The 26900-nt window shown below is 39.6% G+C and overlaps 2 protein-coding genes across 5 annotated transcripts in view; one reads left to right on the top strand and one right to left on the bottom strand.

Moving 5' to 3' along the window:
- MAP3K1 (mitogen-activated protein kinase kinase kinase 1) overlaps nucleotides 1-26900 on the bottom strand; it is a 71436-nt gene that overhangs the window by 28712 nt on the left and 15824 nt on the right. For 3 of the 4 annotated variants that reach the window (XR_009054844.1, XM_057743303.1, XM_057743321.1), the window contains exons 2-3: nucleotides 909-1059; nucleotides 78-278 (exon numbers count right to left, since the gene is read on the bottom strand). Coding sequence is in view for 3 of the 4 variants with exons in the window: in XM_057743303.1 (XP_057599286.1) it covers nucleotides 78-278; nucleotides 909-1059 (352 nt within the window). In the remaining variant the exon portion in view is untranslated. Of the gene's footprint in view, nucleotides 1-77; nucleotides 279-908; nucleotides 1060-16714; nucleotides 16733-26900 lie in introns of those variants that run through there. The other variant, XM_057743313.1, reaches the window with a different exon arrangement.
- On the top strand, nucleotides 10546-11637 carry LOC130857566 (5'-AMP-activated protein kinase subunit gamma-1-like). Its single transcript, XM_057743331.1, has one exon. It carries the CDS (start codon nucleotides 10577-10579, stop codon nucleotides 11567-11569), a length of 993 nt encoding a protein of 330 aa, XP_057599314.1. The 5' UTR covers nucleotides 10546-10576; the 3' UTR covers nucleotides 11570-11637.

The raw sequence follows: 26900 nt of genomic DNA on the forward strand, positions 1-26900 counted from the left end.
CTAGCCAATCTTTTCTGTGTTATAAATAAGTTTAAAAATTGCAGAAACTTAACATATTTGCTAAAGCATTAACTTACAGGCACGGGGGAAACTCTTTTTCTCCTTACTCCTGGAGATTCAGATTTCACTGTGCGGCCTGATGGGGAGCTGCCAGGGGAAGGACTGCGTCGGCCTTTGGGAGCTGAGGAAGCAGCACTCGCCTGGCCTTCTCCTTGAGACTCAGCTGCCAAGTTATTCATTTCAGACCCATCTCCTTTCACAGGGATTGGTTTTACCACCTAAATTAAAATTCCAATATTTTTATTACTTAAAATGTAAAAAAAATAAGTAAATGTGAACATAAAACTAAGACATGAACTCAGTGATTTTATTATGCACTATTATACAAATACAGCAGACAGTATATCAACTTTTATTATTACTTTAAGCCATACATGTAACACTATTTTTACCCACACAGATCTCAGTCATTTAGGCTTTATCAACTAAATGTTGACAATACATAGTATATTTTCTAAAATGTTGTCATACATGATTTTAGAAGATTTGGAATTAAGATCCTTAGATCCTACCTTAGAGATAAAACATCAAAATAAAATTGGAAAAAGTCCTTCAATATACATCTCTAATTAAACGATTTTAGATACTGACATTAGAGGGCAGTGTTGTTTTAAGCATTAGCTCTCCCACTCAACCAAAGGGATTAGTTCTTAAACAGTTTAAGTTGCTTAATGAGCATAGCTTTAGCTATGTTTTGTTTAACTGTCTAGAAAACATCAAAGCAAATAAAACCACTGCATTTAAAATGAAGAAGGAAAAAAAAAGTTTACAAGAGGATCTTTTTATGCTTAATTTTCCATTTCCTCCTATGCTTTCTTCCTTATAGCAGGTAACCCACAGTCACTCACCACAGGGCCTCTCCTATTTCTCCTTTCCAGCCATTCGTGCTTCCAGGCTGGCATACAGGTTGCCTTCAGTTTTTCCCTGATCATTCGTTCTTCTGGGCGATCGTCCATCTTGTGCAGCCCCTTGAGAGTTTCTTTATTCTCCATCTCACGCCTGAAATGGAAGGAGAAATACACAGAATGAGATGTATATATGAAAAATAATTTTCAAGAACAAACAGAACATGGTTCTATTCATACTTTCAGTGGATATGTAACTAAAAAGATAACTGCGAAAACCCACTAATGATTTAAGCAACATGTGAAAATATCATTGTGAATCATACTATATTGTTGAATTTATAACATGGATAGTGTTGAATGTTGCCTGATAACATGAGTTTAATAATGCCTTTAAAAAGAAAGGTTTTATTTAGAAGGTGTAGCCTTACTAGTAATATTAATGCAGACCTTCGTTTCTAGGTAGTTAATAAAAAGCATCCCAAGACATTAAGCACTGCATTAACAAATACATTCATGAAAACTGCACTGTTTCTAATTATACCATTCTAACATACTTAAGTATATAACAGATAAATATTTAGAAGAGTATTGTACTACTATTTATCTCAGGAATTCCAATAATTTAAGTCAATATAGATAAAATCTGGTGGATGTGCTCATTTGCTGAAATAAGCTAAATATTTAATGAGCTAGGTGAAACCTAACCATGTCTTCTATGATCCCACAATATTTTTCAAAGCTTCAATGATTAAATTTGTTTTCTTAGAACATGATACAGCACTTGGGGTACTCCATATATAAACAGTAAAAAATTACCTGTCACAAACATTTTGACCTTTACTCCACAATATATTGTGGAGTTATGATAATAAAATAACCTGCAAGCTGGTAACTTCTGAGAACTAATTCTACACAGCCTAATAGGTAAAATATCCACTAATTTCAAAATATACTCATATCCACAAATGGATACAAGCAACACACACTATGTATAGGCGTGGATTTTAACACCTGGTTCAGGCTTCCCTGGTGGCACAGTGGTTGCAAGTCAATCTGCCAGTGCAGGGGACACGGGTTTGAGCCCTGGGCTGGGGGGAGCCCACATGCTGCAGAGCATCTGGGTCCGTGTGCCACAAGTACTGAGCCCACGCCACAAGTACTGAAGCCCGCATGCCTAGAGCTGTGCTCCGCAATAAGAGAAGCCACTGCAATAAGAAGCCCGTGCACCACAACGAAACGAAGAGTAGCCCCCACTCTCCACAAGGAGGAAAAGCCCATGCGCAGCAACGAAGACCCAACGCAGCCAAAAATAAATAAATAAATGATAATCAAAAAAAGGAAAAAACCTGGTTCCTAAGGAAAGAGTTAAAGCAACTGCCTTCTGGGAGAAGTAACAATTTTAAAAATACTAAGCTAACTTAAGTAACTATTTTGGAAATTCTATAAAGCTACAGAACACTTATTATTATTTTTTTTACACTGATAGGAAAAGGATATACTCAAGGAAATACCAGAGATGATAACTGCAAGCTTACCAAAAAGTCAAATTCAAACTCCTCTAGGAATTTTACAGCTAATCATAACTATAAAGCAGCAGTATTTACAAAGAACCAGCAAAAAAAACAAAAACCAAAACCAAAGCCAAAAAAGCCCCAAAACAACCCAACCCCAAAAACCTACTTAAAACTAAATATGCACTAGAAAGGAAATAACAGTTAACCAGCTTTACTTAAGCATCTATTAGAAACCAGTATGTTAAATACTTCTGTGCCAGAGACTGGCCTAGATATTTTTTAGTAATGCAAAGAACACATAACATTTGAAACTGGCAAAGGGGCATTTAGACCATATAAAAAAATATTCCCCCCACACAGGTATAAAAACTATCAAAAAGAAAGAGGCAATATGGAAGGGGGGAAGGGAGGGAGCTGATTTTCTTATTTACTTACAAGTGTCTGGCTGTTTTTCCTGCTCTAAATATATGGTAAAGTGTAAATGTTAGGGGTGGGTCAGAGGAAGAGGAAGGGATGAGAGCTTAAGGAAGGGAGGGAGAAAAAACGAAACAAAAAAGGAGGGGGGAGGGAAAGAAGAGAGGATGGGGGAGGAGGACGGGGGGAGGGGGGAGAGGGGGGAGAGAGAGAGAAATGTTCTCTCAAAATTCCATCCTGCTCAGTCAGTACTTACCCAGGGAAGCTCAGATTTATAAGCAGCCCAAATTCATGGGCTGACTGCATACTAAAAATTCACTTACAACTCTGGTCTGAAAAGCACTTTCCCGCCAGTAACAATGCTGCAAGCACAGCTTAGGTTTCCAGGCTAGTTCTCAAAACAGAAGTCACACGGTGGAACTGCAGTGCCTTTTTACCCCAGAAGCTGCTCACTCCTGACAAAGGTGCTTATCTTCTCCCTGGTCCTAGACGTCTCTCCTCCCCCAAATTTGTTTTATGAGTATCTCTTCTCAATTCTGTATTTTCAGTCTTTTCCCTTGTACCCACTCAAACACACAAGGGACTCTCCTTTTTTTTTAACAAATCTTCCTGGATGATGTGGCTTTCTTCAGGTTGGTATCATTTTCCTTTTTCCTTTCCACTTGTTTGAAAATACTATAATCTTTCAAACCAATTTCTTATTATAAATAACAGAGGATAAACATACTAGTAGCTCAACTTTTGCATACATCTAAGATGATTTCTTTGGAATAAATACACTGAAATGGAATTGCTGGGTCCAAGTGTACACAAATTAAGACTTCAGGTAATATGACAAATTACCTTCAAGAAAACATATCTTCCATTCACAACACCCAGGTCAAGTTGCCAACTTAGGTGGTCTGAACTAGCAACAGACTCCTAAGGGGGCTTCTTCACTTTGAATCTTACTCCAATTCGGGCTTCACAGAGCAGCCAAGGTCACCTCCCCCACTGAAGCCCTCTGGTGGCTTCCGCCTGGGCTTAGACTAAAATTCAAAATGTTATGGCCTACGAGGCCCTGCATCATCCAGTCTTACCTCAATTGAAGTCACCCAGAACCCTCCCTCCTCCCCCCTGCCTTTCTGTTTCTTTCACTACCGGGCTCTAACATCTTCCCTGCTCAGATTTTCTGCATAGGCTTTTTCTTGCTTGTCTACTTTTTACCTCAGTTTCTACCCACTCTTTGGCTTTTCTTCAACTCCTTACAGACCTTCTCCATCTCTATTAGGAATCTCTAGTTCCACTCTTTCACAGTTCTGTACTTTTGCTTTGAAGTGCTCATTGCAATTTGCAAACCTATAACCTGCACCCCCCCCCCCCCCCCCCCCAACTGTAAGCTCTACAAAGGCAGGGAACAGTGTTTCATCCAGGGCTATATACCCAACATCTAACAGTGCCTGGCTTGCAACAGGTATGAAAACAAACATTAAATGAATGGTCACTTATTAACAACTTTGGCAGCTTTAAGGACCTTCCTAGTTTTAACATTTAATGATTACTCATGTTATTTAATCTTTTTACAGTTCTGTACTTAAGACTCAGTTTGTAATTTAGATGTTGTTCAGTAGAACAATTTTTGTTGTTCCTAAATTGATCTGCAAATATAAACCTGTGTTTTTTCTAATGTCTTCATAAGTAATAATTATATATCATTAATTCTAAAATGTGTATTTTTTCACATTTAAAAAAAAGTTTACCCTGCCTAAGGAAGGCAGCTAGGACCCTCAGCGTGTCCTCCCAGAGCCCCAGTTCTTCTGAGCCTGCCATGGGGCACCTGGTCCTGGCCCCATCACCACCTCCTCCACTAAACTGGTATAAACTTTCCCATGCCCGTGCCTCACATTTTAATATCTCTGAAATCTGAATGCCTCTTATAATCAAATGTCATTGTAATTTAATTGGCAGGGTTTTAAAATTTCTTCATGGTATACAAAATAATGATACAATTTATAACCAATGTAAATTCTGTTCTACTTGGCCAGGAAAAAAAAAAATCATACGTACTTAGCTTCATTTATGTCTGAAACGAAAACCAAACTGGGAAAAAAAAACAAGTTTTTCTTATATACTTATTGTTTTGTTATAACCTTAACATATAGTCTTCACAGATCAGACATAAACAGGGGTTTTATTATTATCAGACGTGCATGTATGCGTGCATATATATACAGCAGTGATTTGTCATCTTATCCCATTAGTATCATGGCTATAGCAGGAAAGTGTTTGTTTTTTTTTTTAAAACACAAACTAATCTATACAGATAGTTGCAACATCACTGTGAGATGAGTTGGCCTCTAATCCATGGTGGTTAAACACGAATACGCGAGTTTTTCTTGCCCTATCTATTACCTAGAGCCATACCTCTCATTTCAACCAACAGCTTGCGTATTTGACTTTTTAGCAAAACAAACATACGTATTTTGAGAAACTGCTTTGAAGACCTAATAAAATTTTATTCAGATAATTACAAGAAACTTAACACTGTTACAGATGTAGCTTTATCCTCCTCTCCTATTTATTTAGAAAACATGAGGTTTCTTGCTTGTTTTGGTTCCTAAACGTTCCTCAGAATGAATCTGTGATTGACCTAGAGCTTCAAAAAACCTTTCTCCCCTGAGGTTAGGTTTCTAGTTTAGTCTCTTTCTAGACCTACAGAATTTACCTGCTATAAAACAAGATGCTTCAATGGTCCCTTCTCAATGAAGTCACTCGGTCCTTCATCGGACCCACTGTGGTACCAGTCACCATTGGTTAGACTGTCCCTCTTGTAGCTCTCCCATCCCCTGTTTTCTCGGAGACGATTTTTTCCTAGTTCTGTTTCTAATATTGTGTCTACCCTCACTGCTATCATATACTAGACCCTCTTCCGAGAACCCCTGAAATGCGAGCCATTGCCCTTTTCTCACAGTACTAAAATACTCTCTTCTTAGGTGAACCAAGATATTTCACGTCTCTCTGTCTTTGCAGATGATTTATTTCCTGGCAGGAATATACTTTTTGTCATCTCACATGCCTTCAGTAAAGAACTTCCAACCACCATTCTACAGCAGTTAGCCATTCCCTCCCAGTAGGTTAGTATTAATTATCATACAGCACAAATGCAAGTATTTGTTTAAGCATCTGCTTCCCTGACCACACTGGGAGCTCTTCTGGGACAGGCTGCCACATCTTATTCATTCTTCTATCCTCAGTGCCAAACGTTCTGGACAGGCCACAAAAGGCACGCTATACGAAGCCAGAGGGCCTATCCAGCCATAGCCACCTTCCCTTCCCAGGGTGGTGTCTGACACCCGGGGCACCATGCTTTATATACTTGAACCCATCCTGCAGTCCACAGCTGGCTGGTGCAAGAACGTGCCCTGATCCAAAGACCATCTACACTGGATGGTGTCGTACATCTTAATCAGACCTTCCCTCTGTGGGAGTTTGAGTACAAGATACATGGAGAGTGTCAGTGCAGGAAGAATGGCATCAAAATAGAGAAAAAGAGCAAAGCAGTAACTAGGAGCAATGAGACAGAAATAAGCAAGAAGAGAGAGAAACTAATCAGAAGGAAGATGTGGTTAGAGACAGGGAGAAGGGAAGAAGCACAAAAAGTAAACATAAGAGTTGTACCTAGGTCCCCTGTCCATGCTGTCAACCAACTGGAGCTACTTTTATGCCTCCCAGGTGGTGAGTCACCACGTTCTCCAGAGACCACATGTAGGCACTGCAGTGGAGAAACTTCACAGGTCCTTTACTTTGCACTGAAACAGACCCTAACCTGTCTCTCTTCCCTGCGACCCCAAAAAGCCGGATGAAAACACTAGCTCAGCACACTCCCTGGCACACAGAGGACATTTGATAAACACTGAAAAACAGAATCCTACCAAGTTTACTATAATTTCTTTAAGGTATCTCTTAAATGGTTCACCTTTAGCATGAAAATGTAATGTTTGTCCACAACTAGTGACTGGAGAAATAACTGCCAGACTTATGTCATAACAGAAAGAGTGAATGTTATATGTCAGGCAAGGTGTCAGGTGCTTTACTAGTATTAACTTACTTTATCTCCCCAACAACCCTATCTGCTCGTTACCATTTGAGGTCCGGAGGGGCTGGGTTACATGCCCAAGGTCCCACAGTTTGTAAGTGGCAGGAACAGGCTTCAAACCCCAGTCGCTCTGACTCTGAAGCTTGTGCTCTTCATTGGTCTAGCAGGTCACTGTCAAATCTGATTTGTTTTTACAACAAGTCAGCATCAGATATCTATGCTGATAGCTACTTGATAAGGATTCAGAGAAGTTCAAACCAGTTTTTAAATGGTGACTCTCATTATAAGAATTAAAGAAGCATATTAATTTTATTCATTAGTAGAGCACGTCACTGTAATAGGAATAACAAAGACTTATAAGGATCATATGAAACCCTTCTGGAAATTAATGGGGTTCACCTTCAGCATATATCAGGATATCCAGAACAGTTTAGATTACGAATAACTTTATTTAGAGAGAATCTCAATTCTCTCACTGTCCAAGAATCTCAAAGAACACTGGAAAATACACTGAATTATTTGGGACAGGCACAATTCAGAGCCACCCAACTGAGGCCTACTTGTGAAGTTCTCTTAGCAGCAGGAATTCACATACTAAAACCCATAAGCTTTGTTACCGAGAGGAGACAGGGCAAGGGAGGAACTATCTCCCAAAACAAAACTAGACCTCTCTGGGACCCTTAAAATTTAATTTAAGTTGCCAGGTAAAAGGCAAGAGAAGGAATGACTTTGGTAAGGATGAGGAGAATGGTGCAAAGCATAAAGGCTAACCACAGAGGCTAACAATCCCTTACGATGGACAGGGCACTGTGCTAACAGCTCCACATGGGTCATCTCAGTCAGTTCTCATGAGAATGGGACTCTTACTGACCCACTGGCAGATAAGAAAAAAAGCAGGGAGGTTATGTGTCCAAGGTGATAAAGTCTGTGCATGAAAAATACAGGACTTAAACTCAGATATGAAAGATTTCCAGGGCAAAACAAACTTAGTATTTGCAAGTGTTTAAAATTCGTAGACCTAGATCTGAGGCCAAAAAATCTGTATCTCAGTGGTGGAACAACTCTATTTTCCCTTAAGATAATTTCTCCAGAGACATGCTGTCATTGGCATGCTGGCCTTTTCCCTCTTCTGAGCAAGAAGGATTAAATAAAATCATTGGTAAGGGCAACCCTTCCATATTTATGTAATGCAACATTTACAACATATCTAAGTTTACATAAAAAATAATATATATAAAAGTGGCTCACATTATGAAGATTAGTCCCCAGAAGATTTCATTCCAGGTTGTACTCAGTAATGTTTGGCCCTGAGGACTAAAGATGGCACAACTCCTATTTATTTATACCAAGAAACAGGCAACTACCCTTTCTTTTCTCTATACAGAGTAAATATCCTCAGAGTAAATATCAAATCTAAGGACTACTGATTTCTTAATATGGCCATGGCCACGGTATAATCAAGTTTTATACTATGCTGAATCCCTACCAGAAATCTTTATCAGGGGAGAAAAACTATTTCCAGTATTGTGTGCAAACCTTTCTACTTAGTCCTTTGAAGGACAGAGGCACAGAATTTCATCCTCAAAAAGCTGATATTCTGGTTAACTACATCAAAAGTTAAATAATATGGAGGTCAAACAACAAAGATAACATCGCTTCTTATCAAAAATGATTATAAGCAGTTTAATACCACCTTACTCTTTTGACTGATTCATATTTATACATTATTCTAAATTGTCTTGTACATACTAAAAAGTCAACTTATCTGATATCAAAGATTCATTTCTATTAAAATATCACCCCATTGAGTTTTAAGATTATAATTATTCTCCACTAAAAATTACAGGATTTTGAAAAATAGAACATGGTATAGAATCATGATAAGTATGTATGAAATTAACCAAAATTAAACCAAAAAATTAGTGGATAATCATACTGCAAACACTCACTCTCTAGGTGACCCGGGCCAGCCTAGACAAGGAAAGTGCAAGTTTTTGAGGGCAGGTCCTTTCCCCTGGCATGTCCTGCAGCCACAAACAAAGCACCCAGAGCAACAGATGCCATGGGCCTGAGAAGCAATCAGTGATTTGGAGTCAGAGTAGCTAGTTATCACTTCCCACCAACAGAGATCTGGGAAATGACACTGCAGATGTCATACCCAGCACATGTAATGGACACATGCAGCCTGTGTAACCTGTAACTTCCACCACAAATGAGTGCCTCTGGGACATATAAACAATTCCAAAGAGAACAGGAAGAATATTCAAAAGGTTTTCCTCCTTCTAAATTAGTAATTTGCAAAAGACTGGTTTAACAATCACTGTACAAATATAGTAACAGGGAATTTACAAAATGCAGAGAGCTACTAGACAGTATTAAACCATTCTTAAAAGCAGCAACTCTATGGGAGTGTTTTTTTGCAGTCAATTACCTCTGACCAAGTCTATGGAGTAAACTACATGCCTCAAAGACTCCCTTTAAAGAAGGCAAGTGAATCAAAAAGAAAACTATATAGTTAAAACTGTTTAGCTCTTCTATACTGTAAGCTTTTATATGTATGCTAGAAATGTATGAATATATTTAAAGCAACTGATAGTCCACAGATTAGTAAACTCTACAGAATGATAAGTGAATCACCTCCGGTAATTGTAACTCAGTGTGCTACAAATTCAGACATCATTAAAAGATATATATTTTTAATGTATGTAAAATATTGGTAACTACCAATTAGGACACTATTATGATTAAGTGCATATATTAAGAAAGAAAAAAGATTCTAGTTTTTATTTTATGAATCACATTTTTAATTTTTTATTTAATTCTACTCAAGACTACTTAATGATTAAAGGACACCTTTTTTGATCACAAATATTCATAGGAATATTCAAATGAATTTGATAAGACTACCTTGCAGGACAAGTAAACCTTGTAAAATTAACATAGGAGCATTTTGGATGGACTTCAACAGCCTTCAAAGTTATTGATACATTTAAGGTAAGACATCGAGGCTAGACTTTCAGGTAGACATGCTTATATATGAATAAATATTACACTAAAGGGGCTATGTTTCTCCTGGCTGAGAACCCAGATAAAGAAAAACAATGCAAAATGATTTTCTAAATCATCTCTTAACACCTGCCTAGTTCCAGAAAGAATATAAAGCAGCAATGCAAAAACTTAGTTAAGATGTTTCCTTGAGACATCATGTCTCTCAGAAATACAGCTAGAAGATTCCATTAAAAGTCACTGCATTCAAGTTATTAATGTACCACAAACAAATCAGTTTAATATGCATTACTGATGACATCACTCAATAATGGAACCAAGATGTTCTATCAAAATCTGGAAAAATGAATCATTCTTCCTTCTAAATGGGCTAACAGATGAATATAGAAATCATCAAATTAATATAAGTATGAAACTAATTATGTATACTTTACCAAGCCGGTGGATATATAAGATAACAATCATATGTAATGACGAGTGTGTAGCTGACCAGTCAAGAAAAATGTCAAACTGCAACAGAAATTAAAACTCATCAGGAGGAAAAGATAATTCAGACAGCTTAAATACTGAGCAAAATTCAGGGGGGAAGTCGTTATGTAGAGACAGTCAAGAATATGCAATGTTCCTAAAGCTAAGGAACCCAGCCGGCGTCTCTCGCGATGGAGGCGGTGACTTCTTCAGATAGCTACTCAGCTCTGGAAAATGAGCATCCTCTAGAGACTCCAGAATCCAACAATAGTGTGTATACTTCCTTCATGAAGTCTCATCGATGCTATGACCTGATTCCCACAAGCTCAAAATTGGTTGTATTTGATACTTCCCTTCAGGTGAAGAAAGCTTTCTTTGCTTTGGTGACTAATGGTGTCCAAGCTGCCCCTTTGTGGGATAGTAAGAAGCAACGTTTTGTGGGCATGCTGACCATCACTGATTTCATCAATATCCTGCACCGCTACTATAAATCCGCCTTGGTACAGATCTATGAGCTGGAAGAACACAAGATAGAAACTTGGAAAGAGGTGTACCTACGGGACTCCTTTAAACCACTTGTCTGCATTTCTCCTAATGCCAGCTTGTTTGATGCTGTCTCTTCATTAATTCAAAACAAGATCCACAGGCTGCCAGTTATTGACCCAGAATCAGGCAACACCTTGTACATCCTCACCCACACGCGCCTCCTCAAATTCCTCAAGTTGTTTATCACTGAGTTCCCCAAGCCAGAGTTCATGTCTAAGTCTCTGGAAGAGCTACAGATTGGCACCTATGCCAACATTGCTATGGTCCGCACTACTACCCCTGTCTACGTGGCTCTGGGCATCTTTGTACAGCATCGAGTCTCAGCCCTGCCAGTGGTGGATGAGAAAGGGCGTGTGGTGGACATCTACTCCAAGTTTGATGTTATCAATCTGGCAGCAGAAAAGACCTACAACAACCTAGATGTGTCAGTGACCAAAGCCCTGCAACATCGATCACATTACTTTGAGGGTGTCCTCAAGTGTTACCCGCATGCGACTCTGGAAACCATCATCAACAGGCTGGTAGAAGCAAAGGTTCACCGACTTGTAGCGGTGGATGAGAATGATGTGGTCAAGGGAACTGTATCACTGTCTGACATCTTGCAGGCCCTGGTGCTCACAGGCGGAGAGAAGCCCTGAGCCGGGGGAAGGGGTCATGCAGCACCAGGGGATGTGCCCCGCTCACTGCCTGCCCAAAGCTCTGGGAACCACAGATGAAACCTTCAGAGAACTGTGACTCTGTTCCCTGCGGGGGAGCCCCTACCCTTCTACATGGAAGTGAGGGAAGGTGTGGGGGAGGAAGGAGAATGGATTTTTAGCTGTCCTTATCCTCACCCTTGAAGAAAACTTTCAGCCTAGCCCATCCCAGCCCCTGTCCTCTTTAGACATAGCCCCTTTTCTGGGTGAACTATGGGCTCTGTGCTTCTCAGGCAAATTCTGGTCTCTAAGAGATCCCCAGACCTCACCCAGCCTTTGCCTCTATCTCTGTCCCTGACTCCACCCTAAGATAATAGGCACAAGAAAACTCTTCATAGAGATATTTTTATTCATCCTGTTTCATGCTGTATGGAGGAGACTGAGTCCATTCAGTGGCACTTCTTCCCATAATGGGAGTGGGGAGGATCATGGGGAGGAGGGCCTTTGGGTTCCTGTGCTGTATGCATATGAAGGGAGATGAGAGTTAGGTGGAGGGGAAGGGCAGAGTGGTTAGCTGAGGTTATTGCTTTTTGTGGCAAAGCTAATTAAAATGACGGGAACCTCTAAAAAAAAAAAAAAAAGAATATGCAATGACTACTAAAACTGATAAGAATTTTAAAGAAAATTAAAGGAAATAAGATGAGTCAAGTCAGTAATCAAGTTAGATTAGTAAGGAAATGAATATTCTAGAAGATTTAGCAATTTGAAATAAAAAAAATATATTTTTTTTAAAAAGCAGTCAAGGAGAAAAACCAGAGAAGGTGAGGGCAGGCATCCCTTCAAGTTAACACCCCTCCTGAGTGGGTGTAAAAGAAAACAAATCAGACTAAAGTGAAACCAACATGTTGTCAGTTCTATAATATCTTAAGACTCAAGTTCAATGAAATTCACTGATTTGTCACAAATTATGAACTGAAATCTGATGGCAATATTTATGCAGACAAGTGAAAGTTGTAAAAACAGTCAGAATTGGACAAACGAGTTTTGTGATTTTGTAAGATTCATCATGTCACAAAATATACGAAGATATTAGTGACAGAAGAACAGTGAATGCAGTTCTGTTACCAATGACAGACAAAACAAACGGACTGAAAAGTTACTAGCTGTCACCGGAACGTTTACAACTTAAACATTTTACAAAAACACTTTTACTCATCAAAGTAATCACTTCTGTAACAAAATTTCTAAGCACTACTGTTCTTCTATCCATCTTCCCATAGGGTAAGATTCATATTATTCTTTTCTTCTCACTCATGAATGCAAGAAAACCTACAGGTTTAACGTAAACTGTTTTTTGAGAGCCAACGTTTACAGGGGGAGTTTAAGACCAATATGGTTTCTTTTCTCATTTGTTCCTTTCCAATTAAAAACCCAAGAAAGCTTCAAATACTTTTAACTCTGTAAGCTTGTATTTTTTTAATATTCAGTGCTAAAAATTCCACTGTTTATTCCTTCCTTTGTTGTGTCCTTGATAACTGACGAAGAACCTTTAGAAACATTTGGGAAAAAAATGGGATGTATGAGCATCCTCTTCCTTAACTGTTGAATATAGATCAGTAAGCAAGGAAAGGGATGCTAATTTTTTACAGTATTTGGCTAAATGTGTATTTCCTTTCAAGAATTCCCCTTTCATGCTACTTGACAAATCTAGGGTTGGGAATGTGTAAAAGACAACTGATGCATAAATGTAAGTAAGCTTTTATGCTACATTAGAGAAGCAGATGGGAACTCCCTACACTACTACTATGGGGCAGTTTTCAGCAAAGTAATGCATCCTGTCCTGCATCTAAGGTACACAATCCATGGCACAAAGCGGCAGGTATTCCAGGGGGAAAAGATGGCTGCTCCTTCATCATTTTGGTTTTCATAAAAAAGATCCCAAGTCAGTATTATGTGGGGCTCTGATGTATGTTTTTCTTTGGAGCCTTCGCCAATGGGTCCACGACCACATTTTTACCAAGTCAATTATCTTGAAAGAAATGGGGCAGTTTCAGTTTGAATATTCTAAAAGATCAAATGAACAAAACTAATAATTGGGAAAGTGGTATATTACTGTACATTTTCCCTCCTATAGTTTAAAGAAAGTGGTTTAAAGTTGAAAAATGTAATATTTTGAGTACCTTCTATATTAATAAAAACCCTTGGACTGTTTTTAACGTTCCCAGGTGAACAGAGAAGGCCTACAGTGCTGAAGTAGAGCGCAAAGCCCTGTTACAGCCCCTCTGCGAGGAGAATGATTTCTTTCAAACCCCATGGAACAGCCAGCACTACTTCTATAGCACTTCCTTCTAGCTGGTGCAGAGGCAGGTTAACTGGGATGCTCAGAATGAGGAAGCACGACTTCCTGACACGTGTAGCTTTTCTTCTCTATGCTTTTAATGCCAGAAAACCACTCTGTTCGATGAACGCTGGCATGCCTACTAGGTGTAAGCTCTGGGCTAGGCAGCAGAGTTACAAATACAAAGTGGAATAAAGAAAAGATAAATAAGACAGGATCTCTATTCCTCTACAGCTTAGTCTAGCAGAACAGAGAAGACAGAGGCCAGCCCTGCTGTAACAGAAGTATTTTAATATATCATAAATAGTTGCAAGGATGGAGTGGTCTATCCTTAATTTTATCTAGGGGAGTCCTGGAAAGATCTACCAAGGAGGTGATGCCTGAATAATATTTAAGGAAAGAACAGGACTGGCAGGCATGGAGCTGATGAAGGCTGAAAGATTTTCTTGACAAACGAAACATCTCTGGTGGAAATAATGTTCTATAGAATACTAAACAGTTTATGATTCTGCTGTTCAGGAAATACCAAATAAACACATTCATTTAAAGACCTATGTGCATCATACTTTTCCAAGAGGAAAAAAAAGACGGTAACGCAGTATTCCTTACACTTATTCGGCACAGAAGTCTTTTTAAGCAAAACACCTTCGACAGAGTAGTGGTCCTTACAATATACTGGGAGAAATCTGCATGGGATCATCTCTATATCCTTTCTGGCTCAAATTAGTCAACAGGTCTAAGAAGAAAAATCCAGAGGAGAAATAATATCAGCTGTTTTAATATCTAAATATAAGGCTTCTCAAACTGTCATAAAATTCGGCAATTGTCTTCAGTGCAACTAAGCCTCCAAGAATCAAAATATGGGGGTAAAAGATTGGCAGCCAGCTAGAGAGGAGTAAATTCACCTGATAGGAACACATCCTAAGAGAAGTGGATGTCAGACATTCAGACTTGGCCTGATGTAACCACTAGGAGAGGTCAGAGTTTGTTACTAAGGTTTGCCCCAGGCCCAGTCTGCTCACTCTCTGCCAAGGACTTAGGTCTGGGGTGAAGACAAAAAACATACCAGCCACAAAAACAAAACCAAAACCAAAACCCCCTGACAAGCCATTTGCTCTAAAAATCTCTATATGCCTGGAGGAAAGCCCCAGAACCTGAAATAAAAAAGGGGCCTAGGGCACAGTCCTCACTTCACTGCAAACCCCTGCGGCTCTGGCACAGTGGAAGCAGTCCTGTGTCTTCAGCACTGATGCCAGCGCTCCTGGCAGTGACTGGTGGGAAGCAGGTCAGGGCAGAAGCAGTATCAGTGCTCAGCAGAAGCAGTGAGACCAATGTGGCTGAAGCAGGTGAGGGTGATGGCCGAGGAGGCAGTGCTGTCCAGAGATGGCTACAGGGAACTGACCAAATTCACTCACCAGTACATGCCAGGCCCACACTGGGGAGTTTAGAAAGTAAGGGGTGAGTGTCTGTTAGGGGCATTGATGGGGCAGTAGCCACCCAAACCAGTAAAATCTCAGTTGCACACACAGCAAAATCAAAAGGGCTTCTTATTCAACAGAGATGACATAACTTGAAGGACATGTTCCTAGGACAAGGTAGATATAGAAGTCATACCACAAACGTTATCAAGTCATATGGCCTGGTGATCAGTGGTATGATCACCAAGTTACAGTCCAAGGTCCGACACCTACTAGCTATATGGCTTTGGCCCAAGTTATTTAACCTCTCTGTACCTCAATTTCCTCACTGTAAAAAGGATAATAATACCTACCATATAGAGTGGCTATTAGGATTAAATAAGTTTATAGGTAAAGTGCTTAAAAGGAAGTTCACCTCCCTAATTTCCTTCCATTAATTTCTTTTTTTCTGTAAGATGGAGATAATAGCCAATATTTATGATGTACTTCCTATGTGCCTTTCACTGTTTTAAGTCCTTTGCATATAGTTCTCATCTTATAGTTTTAAAATGAATGAACATGGATGAAGCACTTAAAACAGTGCCAAGCATGTGGTAAGCACACAATAAATGTAACTACTATGACTACTACTGTCATCATTATTTATGCTGTGCTGCTACTCTCTATGGAGTACCTCCTCTGCACTGGGTACTATGCTAGGTGCTGTCCTTACAGGGACTCCAAGTCTCACAGGAGGCTACAAGGTAAGACACACTGTCTCCATGGTGCAGACAAAGAAACTCTTGCAGAAAGATTAAGTAACTCGACTATGAATCCACAGTAAGTCGGAATTCTTTGTTTGAAAACCAGGTCTCTCTGGCTTCAGAGCCCTGTGCTCTTCCTTCTAGCCTATGTTGTTTCATAATTTCTTTTAACAATATGTTGGTTGAAAAGCAGATGAAAATAGCAAAATACAACTATTTTTTCTAGTTTCAGGAGGTAACAATGCTGATCAGAGACATCTGGAATGCGAAGACTGCCCATTACCTATGGAGAGCGAGGAGGGAGGTAAGACACAGGAGGCTCCAACCGTGCCTCCAAAATTCGTTTCTTTAAAGCACACAACCCAACTGCAGCAAATATGACAAAATATGAACACTTATTAAATACAGGCAAAGGTTTCATGGCTGTTCATTATACCATTCTCTAATATTTTCCCTCTGTGTGGTTGAAATATTTCCTTAAAATAAACATCTGCTACTGAATTACTGTTCTCTACATTGTGGGAGGCTTCATGGAACCAAAGAAAAATAGTAAGACTGGGGAGTTTGGAGATTCAAAGTCAAGTCATAACTATTAACCAGCTACATCATCTTAAGTAATTCACAACCTTTCTGGCATTCAGGAACTCACCAAATGAGATCAGACTACAAGATGATATTCAGGGCCATCCAGAATGAACATGATTCACTTATGGATGCCACTATGTAAATGCTACAGTCCTGCAAGGGAGATACAATATCAAAAAATATAAAGCTCAACAGGATCCACAAACTCCCTCTAATTGTTAAATCTGGAGAGTACCTCCCAATAGTTTATTTGCATAAAATATTCTGGTACATCTATAATCCAGTAGCTCCTAGTGTTTTAAAATATGAGAATCCTTTCTCAACATTACCATCACCATAGAACACATGTGGATTCATAGACCCTGTGAAAACTTAGGCTGGAAATTACTGAACTTATAGACTTAGTACCCCTGATAGTCACTATGATAAAAGCAACTCAAATCTAATTACTAAAAAAGGTATTATGTACAAGGGACTCTCTCAAAGCTCTCTCAGAAAGATTAAACAGCTGTCAGGAGGAACATTCAAGAAAGGGGAGACCACAAAACATGGATTTACATGAATTGTAAGGTTTTTTTTTCTCTAAACACTGAAACATTAACTTTTCTAGTTTTTTGTGTTTGTTTTTTCTTTTTAAATGAAGGAACCACAAATTTCTCCTCCTTAAAAGACACATAACCATTTTCCATATTTAAGTGCTACAAGTCAGAAAGATGTGAAGCAGTGGTCTGAAATGAGAATTGAAGCACGGCAGCTTTCTGGCCAAGTCTCAGCTCCAGTTGTGACAATGTCTCAATCTGAATTCCAACTCCCCCAAGTCTAGGAATCTCTGCAGCCACAAAATCTGCTTTTCCCATAATTGTGGTATCATAATTTCAGAAATGCTTAATCTGCGTCAAGTCACAGACGTGACAGTTTGCTTTTTTTAAATGGAGAAAACCTGGGATACAGTGTTAACATTTAATGAGTCATTCTGAGTGCTAACCTGAAAACACAATTACTGCTAAAATTTGTTTGTATTATTAAAAAACCTAATATTTTCAGAGAATGTTTGCCATTCAGCCAATTAATACTCCTTACTTAAGTAACATCAATAGATGTCACTGCAAATTATTTATTTATTTAACTTTTAAGATCTACTCTGTTAGATGCAATTTATTCTGTAGATTGAAAAAAAAAAGGTGACTCATTTTTGGTTAATTACATCCGGTATTTAGGACATAAGTTTGACATATTTGCGTTAGACAACTTAAACATTTTATATGGAATGAATTTTAATACCTTACACTATGTATTTTTTTGTTTTTTGACTTCAGGATTTTAATACAAAATATCATCCCTCAGTGAGCTGTACAATTAATCTGTCTACATCAGCAAGTATAAATCAATTTAGCATACAGTTCACCTCCTTTACAAAAAATCACTCCCTACTTGCACAGTCCAATAAACAACTGGAAAAGCTGGAGAAAACGGATGCCTAGCAATGTATTAAGCCAATATACAAACATGCCAATAAACTACAAATAATGGCCACGTAAATTCTCAAGTGAAAATCTTTTACTTCTGTTACTGGTGTGTTTGCTAGTGTTCATGTTCTCAATCTTTCACGGGTAAGAACTACCAAAAAAAAGTACCATACGGTTTACTCTGAAGTAGGTATTTGGATTTGCAGCCTGAGGAGTCTCCTCAAGTGACCTATGGTGAAGTTGTGATCAAACAATCTCTGTACTATTAACTTCTAGGAGACTGAGGTCTCTCTAGTAGATCCTGACCCATGTCATATGTTCCTCAATCCCTTTCAATGATTCCTTGGAATAATTCCTATTCACTGAGTGTCCATACACCCATCTTAAAACAGAAAACCTTTCAGCCAGAGAATACATTAAAATAATGGGAAGGTTTTGAATCCTGCGAAGTGCTGAATCATGCTTATGTTTAGGTTTTGTTTCTACAACTGGTTTTGGAGGCACAAACTCCAAGAATACTAGCCACCCTAGTTAATCCACTGGAGGATAGGATCGAGAGTGAATCTAACTTCTTTGTTCACTGTCTGGCATAAATTACCTGTTAGCACACAGCTGGAGAAACCAAGGATTCAAAGTGAAACAGAACATTCTAGGAATGGAACGGGAGGGCATTCAATAGGTGGCACTCTTTCCTCAACAATGTAATAACTTGGGCAACTATTAATATTAAAGGTGTCATCTGCCTGCTAATAACCTGAAAGAGCAGGCACATTAATTCTGATATCCTGTCCTAAATAAAGTCTGAATCATTACATTCTACCTAAATAATGTCTTTTCATTTCAATGGAATTCTATAGGTGTTCATAAATATGCCAATTTCTTTTTACTGTAGCAAAAGCTACAATTTAGGAGAACCAAAGAATTGCATTTATTTTAAACTGGAAGGTTTTGTCTTATAATTTAGGCTGATATATGCTTCCGAAGACATTCTTTCTAACCATTTTCTAATTTTAAAGAATTCAATTATAAAAGAAAAACCTGAATGGAAATGGGGCAAAGAACTATCCTTGTAATATATAAATTGTATTATTGTTTTTGCTTTAAAACATGACAGCAACCCTCTCATAAGCAGGCGCGAGAGCATTCTTTTCAACGAGAGTAACTGATGGAACTCATTCTCATTCCGGCTGATACACGACCTCCAACTTTTAAGTTGAAAACAGACAGTGTTGACAATAAAATGTGGGTTTATTTAGCACACTGAAGAAGCAAAAAATAAAGATAAAGTTGGTCTTATTTTCCTTAGGTATATTCTGCAGTTCCCACCTCATCACTCAAGTTCTAGGGTCACCCCATCCTTGGAGGAACTCCAGGAAGCTGCCTTCAGCCTTCCCTACTGGTCACAGCCCCTCTCAGTTGGGGAGTTGGGGGAGTCCTTTCTCTGCCCCAACTCGGCACATAGCACTGTTATAATGGCTTCTTACTTTTCTGTCTGCAACATCTGACTGTGAAATCCTTGAGAGAGGAAATGAGTCTTAACTTTATGGTCCCTGCCCTAGCAGAAAGCTTGGCGTGTGGCAGATACTCAATAAACATGTGCTGAACAAAGGAACAGATTGATCTTTCCCCTTGGGCTGCGTTTTACTTGAGGGCAAGGCCTATGTCTTACTCATTCTCCACTCTGACAGTACTGACTCTCAAACGCCTGGTACCTGCACACTGCAGGCTGTGAGGAAGCAACACCGTTCCAATAGAAGTCTCTAGATCAGACAGATCTCTAAGATGTAAATAAGCTTCCCTGAGGCCTTTGCGTAAACCCAGTCCTCACCATTAGTTTTAGGGGCACTGAGGAAAGAGAGAAGAGCTGGGAATACCAGTTGTAGTAAGAGTGACAGATTTCACTCCCAGTAAAACACTGACATAGTCGGTAAAAGAAGCCAAAAATCATGAGCCTAGACACACGCATTCCAGTGGAAAAAACTTTCCCAGAACTTTGGAACTTGTCCACATCTCTAATTTTGTCAATGCCTATTGATCTTCCTGTAGTTAACAGGAAGAAAAAGTTTTGAAGAAAACCCCAAAAGATTTTGTGCCTGGGGGGGAAGAGGCAGAAGCCGTGAGACTGAGTCTGTCCTATTAGAAAGCAGCCTGAGTGGGAGAAAGGGCACTGGGTGAGGAGGTCAATGAACGGGGTGTTTCCAGGGAAGGGACAGTGCTGGAATCCCAAATCCAGACTCCTCAAACCCGGATTCTCCTGGACTGGGGGGGCCACAGCCGGCAGGATGCATTTGAAACCACAGCATAAGTATGAAAAATAGAGCATCTACTTCTAGAATGTCAATTTTATTCCAAGATTTGGGAGAAGAGTGCAGTGACAGTTTTGTGTTAAAAATACAAATATGACTAAAACATAAAATTCAAACGGCTTAAGGTAAACTCTGAGACTACAGACTTGCATCGGTTTTGCTCAGTGTTCCGAGGACGCATTCCCAGAAGGGCAGGCTGCACAGCACGCTGTCGGGTCCTGTCTCTTCCACAGAAGTTTGCCGCGTGGATGTTCACCAATAAGCTACAGCAGCTGTTCTCAACAGCTTTCCCATCACAATCTGACGATCACATATATGTGACAAAACTTCAAAAAGTTTTTTAGGGGACATAATTTATCAGTGGCACAACCACTAGCCACGGGTAAGTAACCAGTCACCCTCTACCTGAAGCAAAGATAAACGGCGTAAGTGCCAAAGTATGAGCCATGTCTTTACACCTTCCATCCAAGAAAGTCCATCAGTTATGCAAGATAATAAGCAATATTTACAAGGATATTTCTTCCAAATATGTCTTAAATTAGTTTTCTAAAAAGAAATCATTTTAAAACTTTGATATTTTATTATTACCAAGAAAGTACTCTTGAATTACCTCCCCCGACTTATCACCACACCCAACCCTTCAGCATCAAAATCTGACTGGTTACCACTCAGGTACACATGCTGCCCAAGTTCAAATGGGACCGGGACAGCATTTCTACGAGATAACTACAAGCAACAATTAGGGAGGGGGTAGAGAGATGCAAGAGCCACCCGGAAGGCTTGGACAGAAAGCAGTCCTCTGAACACTCGCGGCAGGAAGGTCACTTTAGTGTTCACATCGTTCTAAGGGAAGGCCACAAGACATGGAAAAAAGTGCAAGCAGAAACCATGAAAGGGGTTCCAAGAATACTTAACAATCATGTTTTTTGTGAGGACATAATCTCTATAGGGGCAGGGAATTTTGTCTGTTTCATCACTGCTGTGTTCCTAGTGCCTGGTGTGTAGCCAATTCTTAATAAATTTGTAGAGTGGATGTTTTGTTACACCATGAGCAATAATAATTTAAACACAGAGAAAACTCCTACCAACATATTTCATAACCATGGCAAGCTTAATCACCAACTGGCTTCTTATTCACTATGCAGTCAAGCTCCCTCCAAACCCCCTCTTGGAGAAATGTCAGTGTTTCAGGAAAGCACACTCACTTCTTTAAGGATAAACCTCCCCTCGTCGCTCCATTTCTTCAGCTGATAAGCATTCTCCCTTCTTCTTGCCTTAAAACAAAACCCAACCCAACCAAACCCAAAATGCTTTCCCACTTTTGCAAATCCTTAGGCTTCTGCCTCTCCCCCCGCCGTCCTCCTCCAGCTTCTCAAGAGAAGCCTGTGCTTCCTCACTGCCCTGTCATCCCTTAAGGAAGCTCAGTGGCTCCAACGCCCAATACTCCACTAAGACTGCTGGCCTTGAGACAGTCGCGGCCGCCCTTGCATCCTGTCCAGTGGCATTGCTACCGCTGACCATTTTCCCCTTGGATAAAATCCTCTCCTCTGCCTCTCGGGCGTCCTCTGTCCTGCAGATTCTTCTCTGCTCTCCTCCAGGAAATCCCGGCACTCCTCAGAGGAGTGAGCTAGAATTCCTTACTGTCCTTTTAGAGGTATGGATATGAGCCTGGGCCTACCCATCAAGACATTAAAATTGCCCTTAGGGAGTCCCCATTCATTCCTCAATTTTTGGTTATTGTGAGAGATTCTGAGAAACCCAAGACTGAACTGAGCAAAGGTACCATTAAAGAGAAGCACTGTGAGAAGCCAGGAAACTTCAAATCCCAGAGGAAGAATTACCATTTATACAATAAGATATAAAACTAAGCATATTTTACTTTTTATAAGTTGTTCTCTTAAAAGCTGTATAGAAATACAATACGCATAATAAAATCATTTTCAGGAGTCCGACACTGACGCATTCTTGATTTTGTTGGGGGGGGGGGAACTCACATTTTTATTAAGAGGGCGTTCTTAAAACGCAACAGCACTTTTTTATCTTTTTTCTTCATTGCCTCCTCATCTGTACCCTAAAAGGATGATCAAGAGGCAGCATTCATGAAGTCTCACATCCAGTGTGTACATGAAAATGGTCAAACCTAGGGAGAAGCTGTAACTACTCCTCAATTTTCTCCAAGAGCTTCTCATGAAACTAGCTACCGGTAATCAGTAACTAGCTAGAGAACACAAGAACTGAGTTATCTTGTTACCTACCCAGCTCTTACCTGATAACTCAGTTCCTAGAACAGTAGTATACACATGGTATATCAGTACACATAACTGAGTTTGGAATGATAGTGTAAGTTTCCATAAGCAGCACTTAAATAAGATTTCTGGGACAGCAAACAAATTACTACTGTTATTTAACAAAACAAAATAATGGAATATTAGAGACACAGTTAAGGGCAAAGATATTTCTCTTGCCTTAAAGGAGATTTCAGTTTTACCTGAGTGACCTTTCTATGGTTAAACTCAGAGATAATCTCCTTTGTTTGCTGGGGAGGAGTAGGGAGATTACTGAATTCTCTCAGAGCCACTAAGCTGCTTTAATCATAGAAGTTGCCTGGTGAAGACAAAATAGGCAGGCGTTCCTTAACTTACATTACTAGCAGAGAACAAATATCAATAAGAGAATAAATGAAGTCCATTTAGGCATAACTCTATGTTGGATGTTGGCCTTAGAAATTAGTATCTTTACTCAAATTAGTAAACAGGCACAACCAACATTCAAAACACACCAATGAAAAGAATGCTGAAGTCTAAATTGAGCTTTAATTTAAAACCACTGGAAATGAAAACTAGCTATTATTTTCACGACCCATTTATAAAGAGCTCTAACATCTATGTTTAGTTGTAAAGAAATAAATTTTAAATGTCTGAGCTACCCAAGGCAGCGACCTCAGAGCATGCACTAGGACACGCAGGTGTGAGCTTAGGAGTCCGGAGGAGGGAGTTTGTATACACAGAGCAGAGGCTCAGGAATTGTTACTCTGCCTCTTACTACTTCTCCTGGTTGGGGAGGCTCCCTAACTTTTCTGAGGTATTCTCACCAGCTGCAAAACGGGAACGATGCCTGTGTCACAGGACGAGGATGAGACAGTCTGTGCAAGCACTCTGTAAAAGGTGAAGGCTCCACCAGTGTTAACACTGACTGTGCACTCCAAGCACATCTCCCTCCCAGCCTGCTGGCAAAGATCTGTGCGTGCAGGAAGTTCAACCACATCTGTACCCTGAGCCTACTCTCTTTTCTGGCACAGTAAACACACTGAAGTCTAAATTTGTGTTTACAACTGGCCTTATTTTATAAGAACTTCACATAGCAACAAAAAATGTTAAAACAGTTCACTGATGCTTCCTGTATATTTCGGAAGGCTGAAACGTAATTTAAAAAACCATCACTAGGTAGGATTTTTACTTCCATAAAAGCCAAGACAAGGAAATGAATAACAGATAATAAAATCTGTTCTCCGATGCAACTCAAACCTACCTCTTGATTTTAAAAAATTACTAAAATTTGCAAAAAAGATTATCATAAGCTTAAAGAGCACAGTCTTAGAGTCAAATTGCCAGGGTTCACACCCAGGCTTCATCCGCCCACTAGCTGCCAAGTTACCTCACCTCTCAGGGTCTCTGTTTTCTCATCTGTAAAATGGGAATAAAAACCACACTTACTTCATAAGGACAGTACAGGCTTTAAAATGAGACATGCTATATAATGTACCAGTGTACCAGGCACAAAGGAAATTTACTCTTGGTATTTCCAATAAGACAAGCACAGCAGGAGAACACAACTAAACTAGTACGGACTAAGGTGAGCTGGGCAGGGGTACCCCAGCTCCGCACCGCAGCGCTCAACCTCCTGACAATGAGGGAACCTTTCTAATGCCACTCCGATACTAACAGTCAGGAGGTTGTAGTTTTGAATTCTAAAATACTGTGACCATAAATCCTAGTGCTTTATTTTTTTTTAATTTATTTTTTGTTCGTGTTGCGTGGCATGTGGGATCTTACTTTCTCAACCAGGGATCCAACCCGTGCCCCCTACTGTGGAAGCTTGGAGTCTTAACCACTAGACCACCAGCGAAGTCCCCTAGTGCTTTATTTTTACCCTTCGAAAGTCCTTTTATACCCATCATCTCATTCAATCTTTTCAAATTCTGGTAACAGGAAAGGTATCATTATTTCTAATCACAGATGAGGACAGTCAAATTCAAAGCAGTTAAATAACTCTACTCCATGTCCTGAAGAGGTGGTAAGAGAGTACTGGGGACAGGCCTGATGGACCTGAGCCAATGCCAACACTTAGTCCACCACAGTCATCATCTGGAAAGCAGGTTAAATACCTTACGACTAAAGATACCTGGCAATTCCCTACTCAATAGCTAAAAGGGGAAAAGAAGGAATCAGATCTGTCCATAAGGAACTCTTGAATTTGAACTGCAATTTGAGCAGGCTTTTCATTTCAACAGAGGCAGTAAAGGAAAATGAAGTGTTGTATCAGAATAATTTTGGTTTTTAAAATATTATCCACATTGTCTCATCTTCAGATAGAGCTACTTAACTCTTGAGAGGCCAAAGAAGAATTCTCATGGAATTCATTTGTTTCTAGTTTTTTAAATTAGTCCTCCATAAGCAATCACAGATATATGAAACAGACTAGAATGTTCAAAAGGTTTTTTAAAAATATTGAAAGTTCTAAGGGAAACAAATGGTCAATGATTCTAAATATCATTTAACAAGTGTGTAAGTTACCGTGCTGCCAATTTTCTGAAATGGCAATCTAAAGGCTCACCTGGTGGTTAGTTGGATTAAACTTGAATAACAAAATGAACAATTAGGAAAACATTAAGTTACAAATCAGGGGTTAAAAATATGTTAGGCCTAGGTCTTATGTGGTCCATCTTCCTCTCTCAGAGTCTAACCACCTTGGAAAGAGCCTGATTAGGTTTCACAGTTCACTGGTTCTAGAGACTGATTTCTAGCCACTGCCACGATAACCAGCCCTTCCTGCTCTCCATCCCATTCCTGATCTGGTCCCCTAAAAACGTCCCAGTGGCTGCGTCTATGCTCCAGACAGCAATAACAGTTCAACATCCTTTTGAGCAAGCCTTATTCAGGAGGAGCAGCTCTTAGACACATCTGAAATGATCCGTGCCGAGGAGGGCACAGCAGCGGATCCCTCTGCTGCCCAGGATCCAAGGGGAGACTAGTGACGTTTCACTTCCCAGACTTTTAGGAGAGACTCCAAAATAGCTACTGGGCTGTGGGGCAGAGTCTGAAACTACAGCAGCTAAGAGTGCTGATGTCACCACTTCCCCCGTGACAATCACAGCTGACATAATCCTGGAGGAGAGCTGGCGACGGCTGTCACATTGCCACAGTAACCACAGTCCCTGAGCCTCAAATTCACACTCTTAACCCAGAAATCAAAGTTTTATCCCATTTTCACGGGTAAACGAGCTGTGGAAGACAGCGCTGGAATGCTGAAATTTTAATAGTTTATGGAAAGACAAAATATTGTATTTAAAAAGATTTGACACACGGGCGGCCTAAGCATGTGGTAAAGAACGAATCAACATTTTAAATATGTTATTCCTTAAGTAGAAACTTTTTATAAAACGTGTGTTGTTATCAATGTTTTTAATGTAGGCAATCTCCACAGCACACTAAGGAAAAAAAAAATCCTAGATTAGATGTCTAAGAAATGAATGATAGCATGCAATTTTCTATGTCTTTGGGCTAACTTTTGCAATAAATTATAAAACTCTCTGGCTTTGGCAATATAAAATGTAGCTCAACATAGCTCATATACACTACACTCACACAAAATGATATACTAGGGCAGGAGTAACCCAACAGTATAAGGACAGGAAGTCAGCCTAGGAGTAAAAGTATGGTACAGGTAATCTAAAGTGTAAAGCAAATTTGATTAAAAAAAAAATGCAAACCCTATAAATGTTCAATAAATAATTTATAAAATGAGATTTATTTCTAACAAAGAACAGAAAAATATAGGAAAAAGTGTGAATGTACTGGCACTCTGAGAACCCTGCTACATACAAGCACAGAACTCAGTGTAAGTTGCTCACTGAAGAGCCTGTAATGGCAAGTCCCAGCACAACTTGTCAGCATGGAATAAAAAGTCGGTACTTCAGCAAGACGTGTCTGTGTGTGTGCATGTATGTGTGTGTGTGTGCGTGTGTGTGTGTGTGTGTGTATGGAGGTGGAGGTGGCAAGTGTATGTGTTGGGGGCTGGGGTAACAGACAGAACTTGGAAAAACAATTTCATCTTGGCTCAGTGCATGGTTGACCACATTCTCTACTAGATAAGAAATTTCTACTAATTTGTTTTTAGTAATTAAAACACATTCAGTATTTTTGGGGAACCTTCAACAAGAATAAAGCGTTATATTACACAATGTAATTCTGAACACATT

Source organism: Hippopotamus amphibius, chromosome 1, assembly GCF_030028045.1.
Source record: "Hippopotamus amphibius kiboko isolate mHipAmp2 chromosome 1, mHipAmp2.hap2, whole genome shotgun sequence".
NCBI lineage: Eukaryota > Metazoa > Chordata > Mammalia > Artiodactyla > Hippopotamidae > Hippopotamus > Hippopotamus amphibius.

Excerpts from the sequence above, each read along its gene's own strand:
- LOC130857566 (XM_057743331.1), top strand. The coding sequence starts at position 10,577 with ATGGAGGCGGTGACTTCTTCAGATAGCTACTCAGCTCTGGAAAATGAG.